Consider the following 19,102-nt stretch of genomic DNA (forward strand, 5'->3'; position numbering starts at 1 on the left):
ATTGTTTCACATGTGTTCGGTGTAAGGATTGGGAATCTCACGCCAGCTTCTTTTCTGAATTGTTTTAACTCTAATAGAAATAAGAATTTTTTTCTAAATATATCAAAATGTCATCATTTTCTCTTAAAATATTAGAAAGAGTAATCAAAGAACTGGTTATATAAACCTTTATGGTAACTAACTTCACAAATGTTTTCTCTCTTTCCTTACCAATCATTACCTTCGAGAGCAAAACCTTAGACATAAAACATTTAACACCTAACTTACTAGAACATCTCACTAGAACACCCTATATTTAACACAATGTCACTCATTAACAACCATGACAATGAGCCTATTTACATCTCTAACCCAAATTCTTCAGAAGATCTCTCTTCACCGGAGACTTGGGGATTAGACGGAGAAGCTTCAGCTTCAAGCAATAGCACCATAAATTCCGATCATCAACGTAATCAAGGGTTTGCTTTTTTATCCTTCCGATGAAACCATTGAGGATCATAATTCTTTGATGGATTTCAACACTTCGTCATTCTTTAGCTTTGACCATCACCGAAGCTTTCTCCCTCCCACGATAGCGCCTTCTCGGTCTTGGACGGGAACATGAGCTACAGCTACACAGGTTGGAGTCAACAAATAGAACGCATTAGCCCTAAAGTCATAAAAGGTTCAAATTGCTTTGAAACAATGAGCAGCTTCGGATTGATTTCAAATTCTGCGCGTAAACCGGCTACAGACCATAGCAATGGAGACTGGTTATATTGTGATTCAACCCTTGTAAACACTGATTCGATGGTCGAGTCGGCATCCCCTAAACCGCCTGGAAATAAACGTCCTTCTACAGTAATAATTACTAACTCCAAATTAAGATTTATGATTAATCTTTCTCATATATGGTTAAGATCACTTGACGATGTTAAATGGTTACGTCTAATGATCTATAGGGAGAGAATACTCAAGCTTCACAGAAGGCCAAGACTATGGCAACAACTCCACCGAAAGATCCACAAAGCCTAGCAGCCAAGGTTTTTTTTTTGGTTCCTGATCAATATTTATTGACAATAAGGCTCTTTTAAATTTTAAAATTAGTTTAGAAATTTAAAATTATAAATAAGTGTTTTTGTCGATTCACCAATACGAATATATGTTTCCTGTCTAGAATCGACGAGAAAGGATAAGCGAACGCCTCAAAGTATTGTAAGAACTTGTACCTAATGGTACCAAGGTATAATACGTATAAAAGTAACATCATAATTTCAAACCTAGAGTAGTAAAGATCTCATGTACTAATGATTTTGATCTTTATGGTGGTTTTTTTGTAGGTTGATTTGGTGACTATGCTTGAGAAAGCAATTGGCTATGTCAAGTTTCTCCAACTACAAGTTAAGGTATAGATTCATCTTAACAAACCTTCTATCATTTATACTACCAGAAGCAATGTTATATATTATTAGGGTTTATCAAATAACATTACTTTAATATTTTGATAGGTACTTGCAGCCAATGAGTTTTGGCTGACACAAGGAAGAAAAGCTCCGGACATTTCTCAAGTTAAAGAAGCTATTGACGCAATCCTCTCATCATCCCAACGATATAGGAACTCGAACTAGCTAGTGAAGGAAATAGCAAAATAATTTGCCGACGATTCATCACATCTGAATTGGGTTTCAAAAAAGAATTATTCTAATTAACGTTAAGTTGTCTGCAAATCAAGAAGCTAAGTTATGGATTCTTTTTATTATGTAAGAGTGAGAGCCACCACATTGAAGTCACTGATGATATGTCATACAGTCGGTCCACACGAGGATGGAATCTTTATATATACCCCTATGTTAATTTGTATCTTTCTACTTAATTTGTATATTTTTGTTATTCCCTAGCCATATGCCGATATGCGTAATGTGATGCTGCAAAATATTGGATCTTTCTGAATTGGGTTTCACTTTGAGGAAATTTTTTATGTTTTCAGTATTTTGACTCAGTTCTCGTTTATTAATTGAAGTATGTTAGCTAGAGTAGATAAAATATTGGATAAAACTCAACACTACTTATTTTTCTCTTAACTTCAACACTTAACTTATTTCGTTATATATAAATATTTGATACAAGAATAGAAACTTTTGATTATTAGCCAAGATTACCTAAACTCTAAAGTATCAATAAGCCAAAAAAGCAATAAACAACAACTTTGGTTAACTCATTGGAAGACATACTTAAGATCTCGATGATCATCCCAAGGTCAAATCGTTAGGGATACGCGCTCGATATATTATGATTTATGAATAATTTCTACTATAAGTTGCGCAAAACAAAAACAAAAAAAACATATTACAAATTATGTTAAGTAACCCACATTGAATCCAAATTTAGCGCTGTACTTGTAATTGTGTACTTGCATTAGTTATGTAGTTGTATAACTTATATTAAGTGAATAAGACAAAAGAAGTTATTGGATAATTAATCCACAGATCTTTAAAGTAGATCATTACAAACAAAACTTCAACAATTCAATATACTAAAATTTTCGATGGAGTCTACTTATACGTCAAAACTTAATTAATTAGTTTTGTGGATATTCCTTCGAAAGTTCTCTTGTTAACTACTTGGTAAAAATTTTAATTTGTTTGTATGTCTCCATGATAAGGGACACTATTAAAAAAAAAATAAAAAAAAAATAATAATAATGGACATGTGATATTTCTATACATACGCCAGATCACTTCATGCATAAACTATTTGTAAATTACATATATAATTTTCCTAACAATATTTGTCTGTAGCGTTTTAGGTACCAATGATTAAGTAATCAAGATATGAATTTCTTTTTTTGGTAAAAAAGATATATATATATATATAAATGGGTAAATTAGTTCACTGAACACAAAAACTATAGAAGAAAATAACCAACTATTTGAAAAAATTAAGAATTTAGAATTAGGGACAGAGTAAATTACCAATGTAGTATTGGTTGATGGTGGTGATGGTGGCCGGCCAGCGAAAGTAGCCAGCGGAGGTGGCCGGCGGAGGTATCCGGCGGAGGTGGCCTGTGGGGATGGCCGACGGAGATAGTCGTCAGAGTTGGTCGCCGGCGATGGTCGCTGGAGTTGGTCGCCGGAGATGGTTGCCGGAAAAAGTCGCCAGAATTGGTCGCCGGAGATGGTGGCCGGAAAAAGTAACCGGAGACGTTCGCTGGAATTGGTCACCAAAGTTGGTCGTCGGAGAAGGTCGCCGGAGAATGTCGTCAGAGATGGTGGCCGGAGAAGGTCACCAGAGGTGGCGGTGGCCGGAGGTCGGAGGTGGCGGTGACTGGTGACCGGAGGTGGTGGCGGCCGGTGATGGATGCTGAAGGAAATCTAAACCCTAGAAGTTAATACATTGAGAACCCTAGTGGTGATGGTGATAAAGAGGTGGTGGTGGTGGTAGGAGGTAAAGGTGATGGTGGCAAGGTGGTAAGGGTAATGGTTATGGGAAGGTTAAAATAGTATATAATATAGATAATATAGAGTATATTACCTTTCATTGGTTAGAGTAGTTAGTTAATGAATTATAATTTTTTTGGACCTTATTTATGCCAATTTCTCTATATAGATATGAATTCTTATCTCTCGAAGAAGCGTTCGCCCTAGCCGTCAATCAACATTTGCTCTCCGATGGTCGACGATGTTGGGTTTCCACGGCACCATCGTCGGTTCCAGTTTCTTCTAGTTGTCGTTTGTCCTTGTTTTTCTTTCTAGCTTGTCAAACCTCAGCTTCGTCGTCTCCACCCTTTGTCCATTCCTATCGGTGGTGGTAGTACTTTCCGGCGTGGTGACTATCTTGGAGGATTGGTGGCCGATTGTTGATGTTCGAAAGTGGATCTACCCCCCGGTGGCTCCTTCTCGTCTTTCCGATATGGTCGTGGAGGTTTCAGGTTCCCGATCTGGTTCTATTGTCTCGACATTCTAGTTCATCGGCTCTGTTCTTGTTTGATTGTGAGTCGGTGGTGACTTGTCGCATGTTCCGGTTGCTTTCGAGATGAATCTGAAGAGCTTTTTCTTGGATTTTTCTGGCTTTGTGGTGGTGTTGTCTCGTCTGAGGCTTCTATTTAGTCAGCTTCTTGTATCCCTGATTTCGCATTGAAGTTCTCTTTGGTTTTGCGACAACGGCCTCATTGTTTTTGGGTTCCTCCTCTTTTGGTTGTGTTGAGTGACTTGGCTTTGGTTTTATGTTGTTTGATCGCTTATGTCTTTCTTTGTTTAGGACGGTCTAATCGTTTGGTTTAGGCTAGATCTTTGGAATTAGAGGTCCTTAATCTACAGGTTGGCCTTTTCGTGCAATCCGGTATCAGCTCTTTTGTGGCCTCTCTTCTTTGATTTGGTTGTTAGCCTGGTTGACTTGTTCTGCTACGGTAATCTGTCTTGGATTACGCTTGTGGTTTGTCTCTGATTGCCCTCCTACGGTATTCAATCGGGTTCCTCTTATTGCAAAGCGTGGATGGTTCAGTTTACCCACTTGTTTGGGTTTCCTCCGGTTTTGCTAGAAGGTTGGTTTGGTCGTCTTCCTTAAGCTAGTGCGTCCATTTTCCTTTGTCAAATTCTCTGTCAGACTCCGCGATTCGTTCTACTTCAACTCGCCTTCTCCGTGGTTTCCTTGTTTGGATTTATTTGGGACTATGCCATTTGTGCTTCATTCAGGTTATGTAGTTTTTCTGTATAAGTTTTCATTGTTTGGATGTAATTTCCCTTTTTTGGACTGTAGTTTATGGGGATATTTTGTTTTTCCTCCAGCTTAGTGTTTTAAAAACGCATTTCACCCTTACTCCGATTCGTATTTTTCATAGAGAAATCTCTGATACTTTACAATCGTATCTTATAATAGAAAATCTTGAAACGAAAAAAAAAATATATATATATATATATATATATATATATATGAATTCTTGAATTGGTTTTGGCAAGTATGACAAAGCCATGTCGTTTTGACAGTTGTCTCGCGCATTATTTTGCTAGGAAGATAGATAAGGTTTGCCGTAAAGTTGACTTAGAGAAAAGTCTTGTGTTGTTTGTATCGAAAGTTAATCTATATGAAAAAAATATGATGACACCACAATCTCATAAAAACTGCAATTTTGATACTCATTCACATAACATGATTTCTCAAAGTTAACCTTGTTGGAAGAAAAGAGGGCTCACTGTTTTTATCTTCTTTATAGCTCTTTGAATTTCGATGGATTATTGAATTAATAAGTGGAAGTCTTGACTTTGTTTTATACATAGAATCGAATGATAATTGTCAACGAAGAAAAATGTCACATATATTATACCAAATAATAGATTTGTTTTTATGTTTCGGATACGTACTCTTTAAAATTTATAACATCCTGCTGACACTCATGTTTACTATAATTTTGCACTCATGTTTAAAAGTGGTTTAAATAAATTTCTATTAACAGGTCTACGTAGATAGGGGAGTTCTCCTATAAATCTGCAACTCAAAGCTAAACTCCTTAATTAGCCTTTTTGCCTCTTTCACCCATCTCCACATAACGCTAAGTCTGATCCTACTTTTCATCTATTACATCCAATCACAGCTCTCATTATTTTAACTCATTAGATTTAATTCATTCCTTTTGTGATTGGTTCAAATAATATTTCACATAAATAAATAAATAAAATTACTCTCCAAATTTTCTAACCACTAAAAATTTTTCATTTTCGTTTTTATCTCAAATAATAATCTCTCTACTCAACTTTTTTCTTTCAAAAAAATTTTGTCTCTAAAATTATTCCATCAGAAAAGTATCCATAAAAATGTCTTCCCATAGTGATGAAATCGAAGAAGAACAAATATCAAGGATTGAGAAAGGCAAAGGCAAAGATTGCCATGCAGGAATCGAGACGGTCATATGTACTTCTCCCAGCATTGTCTGCCTTACCCAAAAGGTTAAAAGAAAACCTAAACTTATTTGTTTTATCGCATAGTTATAATGATAATAAGTATTTTTGCCAAATTGGTTTATGTTTTTTTTCTTTTGAAATTGATTACAGTTGATAGCGGAGATGATTGGGACGTATTTTATAGTATTCTCTGGTTGTGGAGTGGTGGTAGTGAATGTGTTGTATGGTGGAACAGTAACGTTTCCAGGAATCTGTGTAACTTGGGGTCTCATTGTTATGGTCATGATTTACTCTACCGGTCACATATCCGGTGCACATTTTAACCCTGCCGTTACCGTCACTTTCGCCATTTTCCGGCGGTTCCCTTGGTATCAGGTCACTACACTCTCTAATTCTCTATCTCTACATTGAACAAGATCTACGATTTTTTCAGAAACAAGAATTACTTCGTGGTGTTTATCCGAATGTGAAGAAAATGAGTTATCAAAAATAAAAAAGTGAATTGACAAAAAAAAAGAAAAAGAAAAAACATTTGCATTCTTTTATATAATATAAACGCAAACTTGTAGCTATTCCAAAATTAAAAGCAAAATGGTAGCAGATCTGTATGTAGAGATCGGATCATCGACATATGCTAAAGACATTGCATGGCTTGATCGTAGCAATTTCGTAGTTACTTTTTGCAATATTTTCGAACAATGTGTGATGTAGTTTAATTAATATGAGTTTATAAAGTGCAAAAAAAAAAAAAAATGAATCTAATTGTATGATGTTCTTTTTTAATGAATAAATTGTATGATGTTCTGAGCAGGTACCATTGTATATAGGTGCACAATTTGCGGGATCGTTACTAGCGAGTTTGACACTAAGACTAATGTTCAAAGTCACACCCGAAGCTTTCTTTGGAACCACTCCGGCTGATTCACCTGCACGAGCACTCGCAGCAGAAATTATCATCTCATTCCTCCTCATGTTTGTTATCTCCGGCGTAGCCACTGATAATCGCGCCGTAAGTAAAATATTCATATTGGTAAATCATTATAACCAAAAAATGGACACAAAATTTATTTAAGACATTATTTAAAAAAAAAATCAACGGTTGGAATTGCTTGCTATTCAATATTAATATTCTCTAATAACCTCTGATCAGTATATTATTTTGGGGCAAGGTAACTACATTAGGTTATAATTTTAGTCATATTTTGTTTTGAAATATTTTTAAGATCGTGGTATATATAATACTTATGGCGAAAAAAGGAAACACTAATAAGGCAAGAAATATTTTATTTTGTACAAAACTACTAGAACGATGAAATTCCTTTAAAAAAAAAAGAATTTTTCTTGTGGAGTCGAAAAAAAAGTATTAACACATAAATCAAAATTTCACAAAACTTATGACTTGTAAAAATTTTAGGTGATTTTATCATTTAGCAAGTTAATGAGACCTTATTCATAATGGGTAGTCTGAGTACTTCTTTTGAGAACACTTGTTTCATTTGAACTCGCTAGTGCATATTCTAAATTTCTTATTTTGTTGGATTGTTTATAATATGCTTTAAACAGGTCGGAGAATTAGCTGGAATTGCAGTTGGGATGACTATAATGTTGAACGTCTTTGTGGCCGGGTAAAAATACTCATTCTCTATATTTAGACAACCAACATAATTCATAAAATTCGTGGTTTCCAAATTTCCATTTTATACATAATATTATTAATAATAAAACTTCATATAGTATAACATGAATGATTTTATATGCTTTCGGATTTGGTTTTTATTTCTGATTAAAATTTTGGTTTATCTTATATCATATGTTAAAAAATGACAGACCAGTGTCGGGAGCATCAATGAATCCAGCGCGAAGTCTAGGACCAGCATTAGTGATGGGAGTATATAAACACATATGGGTTTATATTGTTGGTCCTGTCCTCGGAGTCATGTCCGGAGGTTTTGTTTATAACCTTATCAGATTTACCGATAAGCCACTCCGAGAACTCACTAAGAGCGCTTCTTTCCTCCGTAGCATTTCCCCAAGCCACAAAGCTTCTAGTTCTAAGAGCTAATCTTTATTCTCTCAGTGTTATCTTATTGGGTTACTCTTTTTCTTTTGAATAATTGTATTCTTCTGTTAACTTAACATTAGTTTAATCTAACATATACTCAGTTATTCAAAAATAACACGTAAATGAAATAAGCCTAAAAACAAAAATAACTTATATGATTAAAGAACAGTAAATTATTAACTAGTAAAACCGAACATGGAAGTTTTTTTCGGAGTGAATCGGTTGGGTTTGGTTGTTTCGGTTTAAAACCAAACAGCTAAGATGATAAGATTGGTTCGGTTCAGCCAAAATTAGGCTATCCAATGCAATTACTAATTTTCTTTAACAGGTCAACGTAGTAAATTTTCTTTTTTTGGGCAGATAGGTCAACATAGTAATTGAAGAAAGACAATAACGCATACAAAACAAACATCGAAGTCCCTATTTGACTCCTTTAACTGTTACAAATCATTGCCACTCTTTTTGACCCATTTCAACATAACATTCAAAGCCTGTTTCTCTATTTTCATATAATACATCTAATTACAGCTCTAGTACTGTTCCAACTCACATCCAGTCATTAATTTCAACTAATTTCTGTTTTCACATGTATAAAAACTCTTTAATCTTCTCTAACAACAAAAACAAATATTTTCAATTTTCTCCTGAAAGAAAAATCTCCACCTTTTTCTCTTATCAAAATATAAATTCGTCCAGAAAAAAATGACTTCGCATTGTCAAGAAATCGAAGAAGAACAAATGTCAAGGATTGAGAAAGGCGACGGCAATGGTTGCCATGGAGGTATCGAGACGGTCATATGTACTTCTCCCGGCATTGTTTGCCTTACCCAAAAGGTAACAGAACAATAACTATATGTTCTATTATTTGTATTAATGCATATCTAAACAATGCTAATAAATATTTGTTTATGCTTTTTTTTCTTATTATTAAAAAATTGATTACAGTTGATAGCAGAGATAATTGGGACGTATTTCATAATATTCTCTGGATGTGGAGTGGTGGTAGTGAATGTTTTGTACGATGGGATAGTTACGTTTCCGGGTATTTGTGTGACTTGGGGTCTCATTGTTATGGTCATGATTTACTCTACCGGTCACATTTCCGGTGCACATTTTAACCCGGCCGTCACCGTCACTTTTGCCGTTTTCCGGCGGTTTCCTTGGTATCAGGTAAATACTCTTATCTACCCCCTTTTTTCAGTATGATCTAAATTGTTTCAAAACGTAACGTTCCGTCCCACGCTAAAATCTTAATGTATATATGATTTGATATTTGATAACTGAATAACGTATATACGATTGTATAATTATGTTTTGGGCAGGTACCATTGTATATAGGTGCACAACTTACGGGATCGTTACTAGCGAGTTTGACACTGAAACTAATGTTCACATTGACACCCAAAGCTTTCTTTGGAACAACTCCGAGTGATTCATCGGGACAAGCACTTGTTGCAGAAATCATTATCTCATTCCTCCTCATGTTTGTTATTTCTGGCGTTGCCACCGATAGTCGTGCGGTTAGTGTTTTCTATATCATCCTTTTTTTTTGTTTCAACTAGCTACTGCATATATTTTAAGAATATTCATAAGTGGAAGTTTTTACGTTATTGAACTGTTCTTAAATTTTTTTGACAGACCGGAGAACTAGCTGGGATTGCCGTGGGGATGACTATAATTTTGAACGTTTTTGTTGCCGGGTAAAAACCAAATTACTAAATAACAGATTCTTTATTTAACAATTACTTCATATACTATAGGAAATATTAATTAATTTGGGTTTTGATTATTATTATTATTATTAGACCTATATCGGGAGCATCGATGAATCCAGCAAGAAGTCTAGGGCCAGCAATCGTCACTACAACAAATATGTACATTGTTAGCATGAGAGAAACGCTATAATATGTAATTCATAGCTCTTTTACAAACGCTATGTTAGGCCACTGTTATTGTAGGTACCTCACATATGATAGCACAGAATTCGTATGCTATGATATAGTATTATACCATAGCAGTACAGAAATGCTATATTATCCCGCTTTTCAAATTTTTAAAGATAATGTTATAAGTCATTTTACACGCTATGTTAAGAGTTTTTACCGTAATTATATCATAGCACTAATCGAATGCTATAATATATTTTATTGGATCACAAAATTCATGCTGTTTTATTTATTATTATAATTTTTTTTTCAAAATTTATTTAAATATATTTATATTTTTACATTTCATAAAATAATCAACATACATAACATAAATTACATTAACCAAAATAAGTCTTACATAACAAAGTGTCACCAAGTCTAAAACAAAATAAAATTAACATTAAAAAGAATAGAAACACTATTTGACATGTACATGTAACCCATCCAAGCCTTTCTTACTTGTAGCAAAGGCTCTCTTTTAGCTGCTCACTTAGCGTTTCTAGAAACAGTCCAATGAACAGCTACTAGTTCACTTTGAATATATGAAAAAGACATGTTAGTTATCCTCTCCATATGTATCTGCTCATATGAAACAAAAGAATCGTGAGAAGCCACAATATGCCATTAACCCTATAAGCAAATAGCAATCACATAGAGATAAATAAACCATAAATTGTAAGTGTTACCTATACATGAGCGGAAACCTACAAAACTTATTATTTAACGTTACAACATGTTCAAATAGACAACTAACAGATATGGGCAATGTGGGAACCTATACCAAGACATAAACACAAAAACATAATGAAACGGATAAAACAAGCAGATCAATAAGATATATTCCAAACCTTCATATGACTACCAAAACTTCCAATAAGATATTCCAACTCACATTATGAACTTGATGTACTCTGGTCGCTGCCAATATTGAAGATAGTTCAAGTATTCAATAAATGCTTCATCTTCAAAATACTGATTCTGTGCCAGGTCTACAAAACAGCATAACCCAAAGGATAAGGGCAAACACTTAAAAAAGCACAAAGACTAAACCCTAGAACAAATCCTCATAAACTATAGAAGGGAAAAGAAGAAGAGAAACTAACAGTGGATGTAAGTAGGATTGGCGAGACATTGAATGAATTCAAGTTCCAGTAAGAACTGTTGCCTTCCACCGTCGGGATCCTTGTAAGTTTTCTTTGGCCTGTAGATATGTGAATTAAACAACTAAAGAGTAGATTGAAACATATGAAAGAGTACAGAAGAGGAAGAAGATGAACCCACGGGGATGGAATCTCTGATGTATCATCATCAATCTCCTCGGGAGAAACAGTGAACCTAAATCAACCAAAAACAAGAATCGAATTTTGGATTTCTCAAGCGGAATCAGAAAAAGCTTCACACACCCACATTAGATCGACTGAGAGAACAGACAGAGAGGAGGACTATTTATGGTGGTTCTGATTTCTGAATTTAAGTTTGGGTTATCCACCAAAGTACTAAACCGGTTCTGATTAAAATTGAAAATACAAACCTTATTTTCTTGCGCATCGTTGCTTTGCTAAGATCATAAGGCTTCTTTTGCTAAAATTGTGCCTCCACCAAGACCTAAAACTGTGCCTCCACCAAAGGCTTGTTCCACTTATCCGCTCATACTTTCCATCTCCATTGACCTAAATAAGAACAAGTTTAAGTAAGTAAAATCGCTGATGTAGTTGCAAACAAAAACCATAGTTATATAATCCAGATTCTCTGTATGTCCTCGAGAAACAATCTACAATACCTCTGTACACAAAACTATTGCTGAAGCGACTTAGACTCATCACCTAAATCCTGCAAGCGTTGTGCACTAAAACAAGAAAAAATTAACAAGCTTATGTCATGAGAGAAATATGCATATCATATAGGTCATCCAATACCATAGATACCATTCAATATGACCTCTCCAGAAAAGCATATAATAAAGAGAAATGTTGAACAATCAAAAGCTTAACCCATCTATTGATTTACAAGCAATCAAAATACTAAAACTTTGAAACCGAATCTGAACCATATCCATCGCAAAGAGAGTAAATCAGTCTCGAGATCTAATCATTCATCTAAACACAAAAAGGTACAAATCACAGAGAAGAACAAGAAAAAACATACAAATACGAACCTGGAGCTTAAGTAGTTGAAAGAAAGTTGAAAAAGTGGATGACTTTGTTGTTAAGGTAGCTTGAAATCTCGCAAACTCGGATTTGGATGGAGAAAGATAATAAGAGAAGGAAGCAAATAAAAATTGAGGTAGAGGGAGACATAACAATTCGTGTTAATCACTTTTTTGCCGAGATATGACATCGGAATGGACGCGAAATGAGGCCACCGACGAGCTTCACGGTGGAGTCTATGGTGGACTCAAAAAGACCTAGATTTCAATTTGGCGAAGAAAAATTTTCTGATGTTTTGTTCGTCTCGTCGTACAGAGAAGGGATAAGGTTTTATTTTTGCTGTAAACGTGGCATTTAAATTTTTTGGTTCTGTTGACAAAAAAAAAAATTGGATCTGAAACGCGCTTAAACGAAAATTTTCATCTAAGTAATAGCGGAATAAACGATTTTAGGTTCTCGCTTAACGAATTTTTATCTTAGCGTTTATCTAGTGCTATTATATAGTAATTAAAAAAAAAGTCTATTTTTCATAGCAGTTAGAGAAAATGAGCTATAATCTACTGCTATCAATGTGGACTTTTCTTGTAGTGCGTGTTGGGAAGATATAAAGGAATTTGGGTTTACATTGTTGGTCCCTTCGTCGGAATTTTAGCTGGAGGTTTTGTTTACAACTTTATGAGATTCACGAATAAGCCACTCCGGGAACTCACTAAGAGTGCTTCTTTTCTTCGTAGCGTTGCTCCAAAAGACAATGATTCTAACTCTACTAAGAGCTAATCTTTGGTCTCTTTGTATCTTATTGTTACTTTTCTCTCCTCTTGAATATTTTGTATGGATTCTTAAATTCTTTAATTAAGTTGATTTTTTAGTTCAGTTAAATCTTTGCACCAAAAAAAAAAAAAGTTGAGTCAAATCTTAAAAAAAATCACGTCGTACTGTCACAACAAACATGTCAAGAGTTAAAAAAAAAAAAGAATACGTTTGGGGATGGTGTTTTCCGACGGCTATGCGATGCTCAAGTCGGAAACATAAAATAATGGAAAAAGGGACCACGAATTAAGACGAATAGAGAAATGAAGGAAGGTCTCGAAAAACGGGTGAAGAACTGAAGATAATGGTTAAGTTCACACTAGACACAAATAAGTCAGTGTTTTGAGGCTCAAACTCACTCTCTTCCACTGCTTATACCACTAGGCTAAACAAACTTTCTGTAAAATAGGGCCTATTATAGACTAATATAATTTGCCGTAGCTGATGTTTCATCAACTTGTGTCTTGGGCCGGCTTTGGTTCGGGGTGTACTTGCTATGGGAGAAACTTTGAGGTTAAATGAATGAAAAGGAACATGTTTAGGTAACATGCATGGATGACCTAGAAACGGTTTTTGGGTGTGACAAGAATATGATTGTAACTTGTAAGTATGAACGAAAAATAGATGAGCAATCTCTAAAGAGTAGAGGAAGAGTGTTTGCTCTCTCTAGGGTGAGTGACTAATGCTAGAAGTAAAAATAAGCAAAAGTTCTGATCCCTCCCTCGTTGAAGAGAATGTAATATCCCTACTATATCGGATAAAAAGTGGGGGTTTGGAACGGATCCGGGTCTATGTATAGGTTTGAAGTTGAACCGATACAATGCGCTCGAGTGTTTTTCACTTACCACTTTTGTTTTCTTGTGTCTGTAAACAAACAAACGAATCCTAAGATTTGTAGGTGACGTAATTTTCATACTATTTGTAACCTAAGATGTGTCGGACTAGACGTCGAGTTGTTTCCTCGATATAAGCTCTTGTAGTTGTAGCTTTAATCCCTAAGTAAATCAGAGATATGAGTAGAGTTAATAATTTTCATCGTTTTGACTCGGAAAGATGTTGAATAAGTTTGAACTTTTGAATATGCCGCGTAAAATCTAAAATTAAAAAATTTACAAAAGAGTTATCAAACATTCATATAAAACATTTTCGAGATTGTTATTATTATATAACTTTTATAATAATACAGACCAGTTTTGCTTCGTTTGCTAAACGAATAAAACAAAGCTGTACTTAAAACGAAGTGTTTGTACAATGTCTGAATACTTAAAGAACAACATAAAAACATAACATCAGCTACTAAACTTATTCACCACAACAATGTCATTACCTTGTTCTTTTTGAATCAAGAATCTGATCCTTATTTACCCAAAGTGGCCAAACCCTCCAACGAATGTCCGGCCAAGGGACACCGAAAGATTAAAAAGACACATAAACCACTAAGCGGATTATGCGAGCAATGAAGAAGTAATGAAGTTCTACAGGAGACTTACGAGGAGGAGATGAATCGTTTAAACACTGGCGCCAAATCCACCACCACCCGGGGTAAGAATCTGTAGGATTTCACCGGCTTCCACGTGTACGGTATTCTTACCTCCAAGGTAGATTCTCCGTTTGTCTTTAGTGATGAGATAGTTTGCTCCACGAACTCCGTTCTGGCCACCGTTCAATCCACGTGGCGAGTGAACTCGTCTCTCTGAGAGGATACTAACAACCACAGGCTTTCTGAACTCTATCTCTCTCACTAATCCATCCCCTCCTTTATGCAACCCTTTGCCTCCACTATTCTCTCGCAATCCAAATCTATGCAACAGAACAGGGTACCTGGTAAAACCCATGTGTCAGTAAAGTAAAAGTAGGTCTGACCATTCAGTTTTTTTTTTAAATCTGTTTTTGTTTGCTTCTTATGTCCACCCCTAAGTGGAGGACATTGTACTTATCCTAATTGAGTTTGTAGTGGATTGTAGCTTTCTTAATAGCTTAGCATATAGCTACAAATCTAACAAGTTAATTAAGAGTTCAGTACCTTTGCTCGAAGATCTCGGGATCAGTCATCCGAGTGTTAGTCATATGGCATTGGACTCCGCTTGTCCCGTCCCATGTCGGTCCAGCTCCGCATCCTCCACCAATGGTCTCATAGTATCCAAACGTGTCATCTCCAAATGTGAGATTATTCATGCATCCTTGGGAACAAGCACAAGCCTGGAAAGCAGTTAGAACAACATCTGTAACTCTCTGGGATGTTAGAACGTTGCCTCCAACAACAGCTGCTTTCTCGCTTGGAGACAGGAAAGAACCAGCGGGTATGCGAATTTCAACCGGAGCTAAGCAGCCTTGGTTTAGTGGAATGTCGACATTAACTAGACAGCGGAGGCAGTAAATAACTGCTGCAGATGTAACTGCTTCTGGGGCATTCCAGTTACCATAGACTTCCGGGCTTGTGCCTGTAAAATCGAAGAAGGCTTCTCCTTTGTCAGCATCGATTGTGAGTTTTAAGTGAATCACGGATCCATCATCCATGTAATCCTCTTCTTCTATGGTCACGGAATTACCAACCCTTGATTTAGGCGTTTCAGATGAAACTCTATTAGCAACAGACTTCAGCATTTCTCTCACTGCTTCTTCTGCGTTAAGCTGCACGTATTTCATGTAAGCCTGAACAGTTCCAAGTCCATATTGCTCAATCAGCTCTTTAATTAGAGAAATTCCTCTTTGGTTTGCAGCTATCTGAGCTTGAAGATCCGACAGATTGTCCTGAATCCTTCTGGTTCCCGGAATCTCAATTGTTGTCTCATCAGAAGAAGGGAATTGAAGAAGTTTAACGATTCCTTCTTCCTGGAAAACACCTTTTTCAACAACTTTAAACGATTTTATAGCAGCACCTTCTTCCCAAATAGCCTTTGAGAACGGGGGCATGCTTCCTGGAGTTATGCCTCCAACTTCTGCATGGTGACCTCTACTAGCCACGAAGAACACAAGCTTCCCTTTGTCAAAAACAGGCGTGATAACGGTTATATCAGGCAAATGGCTACCACCGGCGCACGGATGATTAGTTACTAAAACATCTCCTTCGTTCAGATTTTCACCCCAATGTTTGAGCTGCCAGCGAACTGTACTCGACATGGCACCCAGATGAACTGGAACATGTGGCGCATTAGCAACTAAGCCGCCATCAGGACTAAACAAGGCGCAAGAAAAATCCAACCTTTCCTTGATATTTGTTGATATGGAAGTACGTTGCAAGGTTCTTCCCATTTGCTCAGCTATACCCATGAATCTGTGATTAAAGATGGACAGCTGAACAACATCTGCAACATTCTCTGCAAGCTTTACACTGCTAGTTGCAGATTCTACCTCGATTTTAATGTTCCCATATTTTGTGATGATGGCTTTGCACTGAGGTTCTACAATAACTGTACTATTCCCGTTCATGATGATCGCAGGGCCAGGAATCTCATGGCCAAAACCTAAGTTCTCCAACTTGAACAACGGTGTGTCATGCCATCCACCTTCAAAGTAAACCTTGTAGAGCCTTTCAACCTTAGGAGTACCAGGGGCAGCTTCAACTGCCCGTGGTTTTAGTATACTAGTCACTCCAATTCCCCTAACCCGAACATCACATATAAGGAGATCTCGGTTTTGAAGTTTAAATCCATACTCTTGCTCGAAAAGCTTGAGAAACTCTGCAGCATAATCAAATGCCGAGCCATCTCCAGTTTTCTTACCCTTTACCATGATTGCTGTATCTGTGCCGTCATATCTTATATTCAAATACGTCTCAGTGGAGATATTTTCATCCTCAAAACCCTGCTCCTGGAGTTTCTTTCTCACTTCTCCTAGTAATAGATTTTCCCTTCTATAGGCCTCTGAAAGAGTTTCAGGGCCATAAACAGCTGAATATGGCTCTTGAGCATCTTCAATAACATCTGCCAAACCCATTCCATAAGCACTCAAAATTCCGCAGTATCTGTGAACGAGAACTTCTTTCATGCCCAAAGACCTAGCAATTGCACAAGCATGTTGCGGTCCAGCACCTCCAAAGCATGCAAGTGCATGATTCTTTGTTTCATGACCTTTCATCTCTGTCAGTTGACGTATGGGACGACACATTGTCTCATTAGCAACACTAATAAATCCCATTGCTGTTTCCTCCACTGACATGTCCTTAGCAGATGGATCCTGGCTCTTTCTATAAGAATTAATCTGTGCAACAAGCTTTTCAAATGCTACTCGTGTTGCTGCTACATCTAAGGGTTGATCTTCGTTAGGCCCAAAGATGGATGGAAAATAATCAGGAATAACAAACCCCAAAACGAGGTTTGCATCAGTAACTGCTAGCTCTCCTCCTTTCCTGTAACAAACTGGACCTGGGTGCGCACCCACAGAATCAGGTCCTACCCGGAAAGCACCAAACTGAAACTTTAGCTTCGACCCACCACCAGCAGCAACAGTGTTTATGTCAAGTTGTGGCGCTTGTATGATTGACCCAGCAATCTGAGTTTCTATCACTTGCTCATAACTCCCATCATAACGGCTAACATCCGTTGATGTACCACCCATATCAAATCCAATCAGCGGTTTTACAGTTTCAAGACCAAAGAGTGTCTGTGAGTAACCAACAACTCCTCCTGCTGGACCTGATAACACAGCTTTGTGCCCTGAAAACCTACTTTCCGGTGCTAGACCTCCATCAGATTGCATAAATAGAACATTCACTTTCCCAAGATCATCATCAAACTTGGAAATGAAACCCGACAAATACTCTTTAATCACCGGTGTCAGGTAAGCATCCACAGTGGCTGTTAGACCCCGAGGAACAGCCCGAACCATTGGCGTCAACGCAGAAGACAAGGACACATGTCTAAAACCCAACTCTAAAGCCAACTTCTCAACAGCCATCTCATGCTTTGGAAAAGTATACGAGTGCATCAAAACAACAGCCAAACAACTTATCCCTTTATCAAGCAAACCCTTCAACAACGGTTTCAAACCTTCTTCATCAAACGGCTTCACAACTCGAAGAAGCTCACCAGAAACTCCTTTAATCAAAGACCCTGAATCATCATCATCACCATCAAGCGCAAGCTCAACTCTTTCATCAACCTCAACCACCTCTTCATAAAGATTCGACGGTTTCGCCACAGTAAGATCAAAAATATCAGGCCTAGCTTGATTACCAATCTGCAACAAATCCTTAAACCCTTTAGTAACACACAAAGCTATCCTTTCCCCTTTCCTCTCCAACAACGCATTCGTTGCCACAGTTGTACCCATCCTGATCCACTGAATCTTATCAGTTGGTATCTTAGACGTTCTTGGTATCTTCTTCCCTGTATACTCCTCAAGTATCCTCCTGATTCCTTCAACAGGAGCATCATCGTAGTTGGATGGATCTACTGATAAAAGCTTCAACACACGACCATCAGAATGCCCTGGAATCTCAGCGTAAACATCAGTGAATGTACCTCCCCTGTCCATACAAAACCTTAGCTTCCCTTCAACTACAGTCCCCATCTCACACCTCTCTGCATCATCAATCACAACTCAAACCACATAAATAAAGCTTAAATCAAAATCAACCCAACAAGTAAATTTCGCTAATCACCATGACACAACACAACAACAACGATGCTAAGAGATCAATTCAAATGAAACGAGGAGAGTCAAGTATATGTATCAAAATCAAGATAGCCATGGAAATACCTTGAAGATCGCTGAAGGGTCGAGTTGTTAGAAGAAAGCGTCAACACTGAAGTGGGAGGATGATGACGAAGAGTGGATCAGGTGATGATGATTGATGATTGATGAATGAGATTGGGATATGAAGGATCTCTCCATTAAAGCCAGCTTCCTTTGGTTTTCAAGGTTGACTAACTAAACCATTTTGGTTTTTGGTTGGTTAAAATTTAACCGGATAATAATATGTAGATTTTGTAAAATCGTTTAGTTGAGCATGTTTCCAATCAGACTACTGATTTGCCGACAATAAAATAATGAGCCTAATAATAATAAAATTATACATTTGAGAGAATAATGAAGGTGACGATGACAGGTTTGGACCATTCTGTGTAAGGATTTTTTTGCTTTTCCGGTTTGATTACCAGTTGGTTAGATTAGAAGTTCAACTTAGAACTTAATCGAGTATGTTTTATCAAAGGTTTTAATTACTCTAGCAAATCATACTTGATCTATGTTCTTTATTAATCCATTTTTTTCTTTTTTGAATTTTCACACAGATTAAGAAATGTTTTAAAATGACATTTTAAATTTTGTTTTTATTGAATA

At 36.6% G+C, this 19,102-nt stretch overlaps 5 protein-coding genes across 7 annotated transcripts; 3 read left to right on the plus strand and 2 right to left on the minus strand.

Moving 5' to 3' along the window:
* Positions 1–303: 303 nt before the first annotated feature.
* On the plus strand, positions 304–1,607 carry LOC104719453 (putative transcription factor bHLH086). The gene is given in 7 exon segments (XM_010437388.2): positions 304–456; positions 458–569; positions 572–840; positions 942–1,022; positions 1,157–1,222; positions 1,320–1,385; positions 1,488–1,607. Coding segments are annotated over 7 exon segments (867 nt in total).
* Positions 1,608–5,607: 4,000 nt separating this feature from the next.
* On the plus strand, positions 5,608–8,047 carry LOC104719454 (putative aquaporin NIP4-1). Its single transcript, XM_010437389.2, has 5 exons — positions 5,608–5,918; positions 6,024–6,248; positions 6,685–6,882; positions 7,437–7,498; positions 7,701–8,047. The coding sequence occupies exons 1-5, from the start codon at positions 5,787–5,789 to the stop codon at positions 7,933–7,935; spliced, it is 852 nt and encodes a 283-aa protein (XP_010435691.1). The 5' UTR covers positions 5,608–5,786; the 3' UTR covers positions 7,936–8,047.
* A 507-nt stretch (positions 8,048–8,554) lies between these two features.
* LOC104720540 (putative aquaporin NIP4-2) lies at positions 8,555–10,003 on the plus strand. The gene is made up of 5 exons (XM_087468276.1): positions 8,555–8,769; positions 8,881–9,105; positions 9,258–9,455; positions 9,574–9,635; positions 9,741–10,003. Exons 1-5 carry the CDS (start codon positions 8,638–8,640, stop codon positions 9,838–9,840), a joined length of 717 nt encoding a protein of 238 aa, XP_087324402.1. The 5' UTR covers positions 8,555–8,637; the 3' UTR covers positions 9,841–10,003.
* Positions 10,004–10,164: 161 nt separating this feature from the next.
* On the minus strand, positions 10,165–12,591 carry LOC147937175 (mediator of RNA polymerase II transcription subunit 31-like). Of its 2 annotated transcripts, none has more exons than XR_015568098.1 (6): positions 12,019–12,591; positions 11,644–11,709; positions 11,145–11,533; positions 10,967–11,064; positions 10,756–10,852; positions 10,165–10,442 (listed from the first exon to the last, which is right to left on the minus strand). XR_015568098.1 is itself a non-coding variant. In XM_087468278.1 (6 exons), the coding sequence occupies exons 2-6, from the start codon at positions 11,409–11,411 to the stop codon at positions 10,424–10,426; spliced, it is 285 nt and encodes a 94-aa protein (XP_087324404.1). In that variant the 5' UTR covers positions 11,412–11,533; positions 11,644–12,591; the 3' UTR covers positions 10,165–10,423. The 2 variants fall into 2 exon arrangements, 1 of the variants encoding a protein (XP_087324404.1); XM_087468278.1 differs by having other exon boundaries at positions 11,145–11,198; positions 11,395–11,533; positions 11,644–12,591.
* A 1,359-nt stretch (positions 12,592–13,950) lies between these two features.
* LOC104719455 (5-oxoprolinase 1) lies at positions 13,951–18,801 on the minus strand. 2 transcript variants are annotated; one of them, XM_010437390.2, is made up of 3 exons: positions 18,521–18,801; positions 14,844–18,342; positions 13,951–14,641 (listed from the first exon to the last, which is right to left on the minus strand). In XM_010437390.2, the coding sequence occupies exons 2-3, from the start codon at positions 18,329–18,331 to the stop codon at positions 14,329–14,331; spliced, it is 3,801 nt and encodes a 1,266-aa protein (XP_010435692.2). In that variant the 5' UTR covers positions 18,332–18,342; positions 18,521–18,801; the 3' UTR covers positions 13,951–14,328. The 2 variants fall into 2 exon arrangements, with proteins under 2 accessions (XP_010435692.2, XP_010435693.2); XM_010437391.3 differs by having other exon boundaries at positions 14,844–18,360; positions 18,521–18,689.
* Positions 18,802–19,102: the final 301 nt, after the last annotated feature.

This window comes from Camelina sativa, chromosome 10 (genome assembly GCF_030686135.1).
Source record: "Camelina sativa cultivar CO46 ecotype springtype chromosome 10, ASM3068613v1".
Lineage (NCBI taxonomy): Eukaryota > Viridiplantae > Streptophyta > Magnoliopsida > Brassicales > Brassicaceae > Camelina > Camelina sativa.

Excerpts from the sequence above, each read along its gene's own strand:
- LOC104719454 (XM_010437389.2), top strand. The coding sequence starts at position 5,787 with ATGTCTTCCCATAGTGATGAAATCGAAGAAGAACAAATATCAAGGATT. Across the intron at positions 6,883-7,436 it reads TAGCCACTGATAATCGCGCC|GTCGGAGAATTAGCTGGAAT; the intron begins GTAAGTAAAATA and ends TGCTTTAAACAG. Across the intron at positions 7,499-7,700 it reads TTGAACGTCTTTGTGGCCGG|ACCAGTGTCGGGAGCATCAA; the intron begins GTAAAAATACTC and ends AAAAAATGACAG.
- LOC104720540 (XM_087468276.1), top strand. The coding sequence starts at position 8,638 with ATGACTTCGCATTGTCAAGAAATCGAAGAAGAACAAATGTCAAGGATT. Across the intron at positions 8,770-8,880 it reads TTGTTTGCCTTACCCAAAAG|TTGATAGCAGAGATAATTGG; the intron begins GTAACAGAACAA and ends AATTGATTACAG. Across the intron at positions 9,636-9,740 it reads TTGAACGTTTTTGTTGCCGG|ACCTATATCGGGAGCATCGA; the intron begins GTAAAAACCAAA and ends TATTATTATTAG.
- LOC147937175 (XM_087468278.1), bottom strand. Across the intron at positions 11,065-11,144 it reads ACATCAGAGATTCCATCCCC|GCCAAAGAAAACTTACAAGG; the intron begins GTGGGTTCATCT and ends ACATATCTACAG. Across the intron at positions 10,853-10,966 it reads CAATCCTACTTACATCCACT|ACCTGGCACAGAATCAGTAT; the intron begins GTTAGTTTCTCT and ends GCTGTTTTGTAG.
- LOC104719455 (XM_010437390.2), bottom strand. The coding sequence starts at position 18,331 with ATGGGGACTGTAGTTGAAGGGAAGCTAAGGTTTTGTATGGACAGGGGA. Across the intron at positions 14,642-14,843 it reads CCCGAGATCTTCGAGCAAAG|GTACCCTGTTCTGTTGCATA; the intron begins GTACTGAACTCT and ends GGGTTTTACCAG.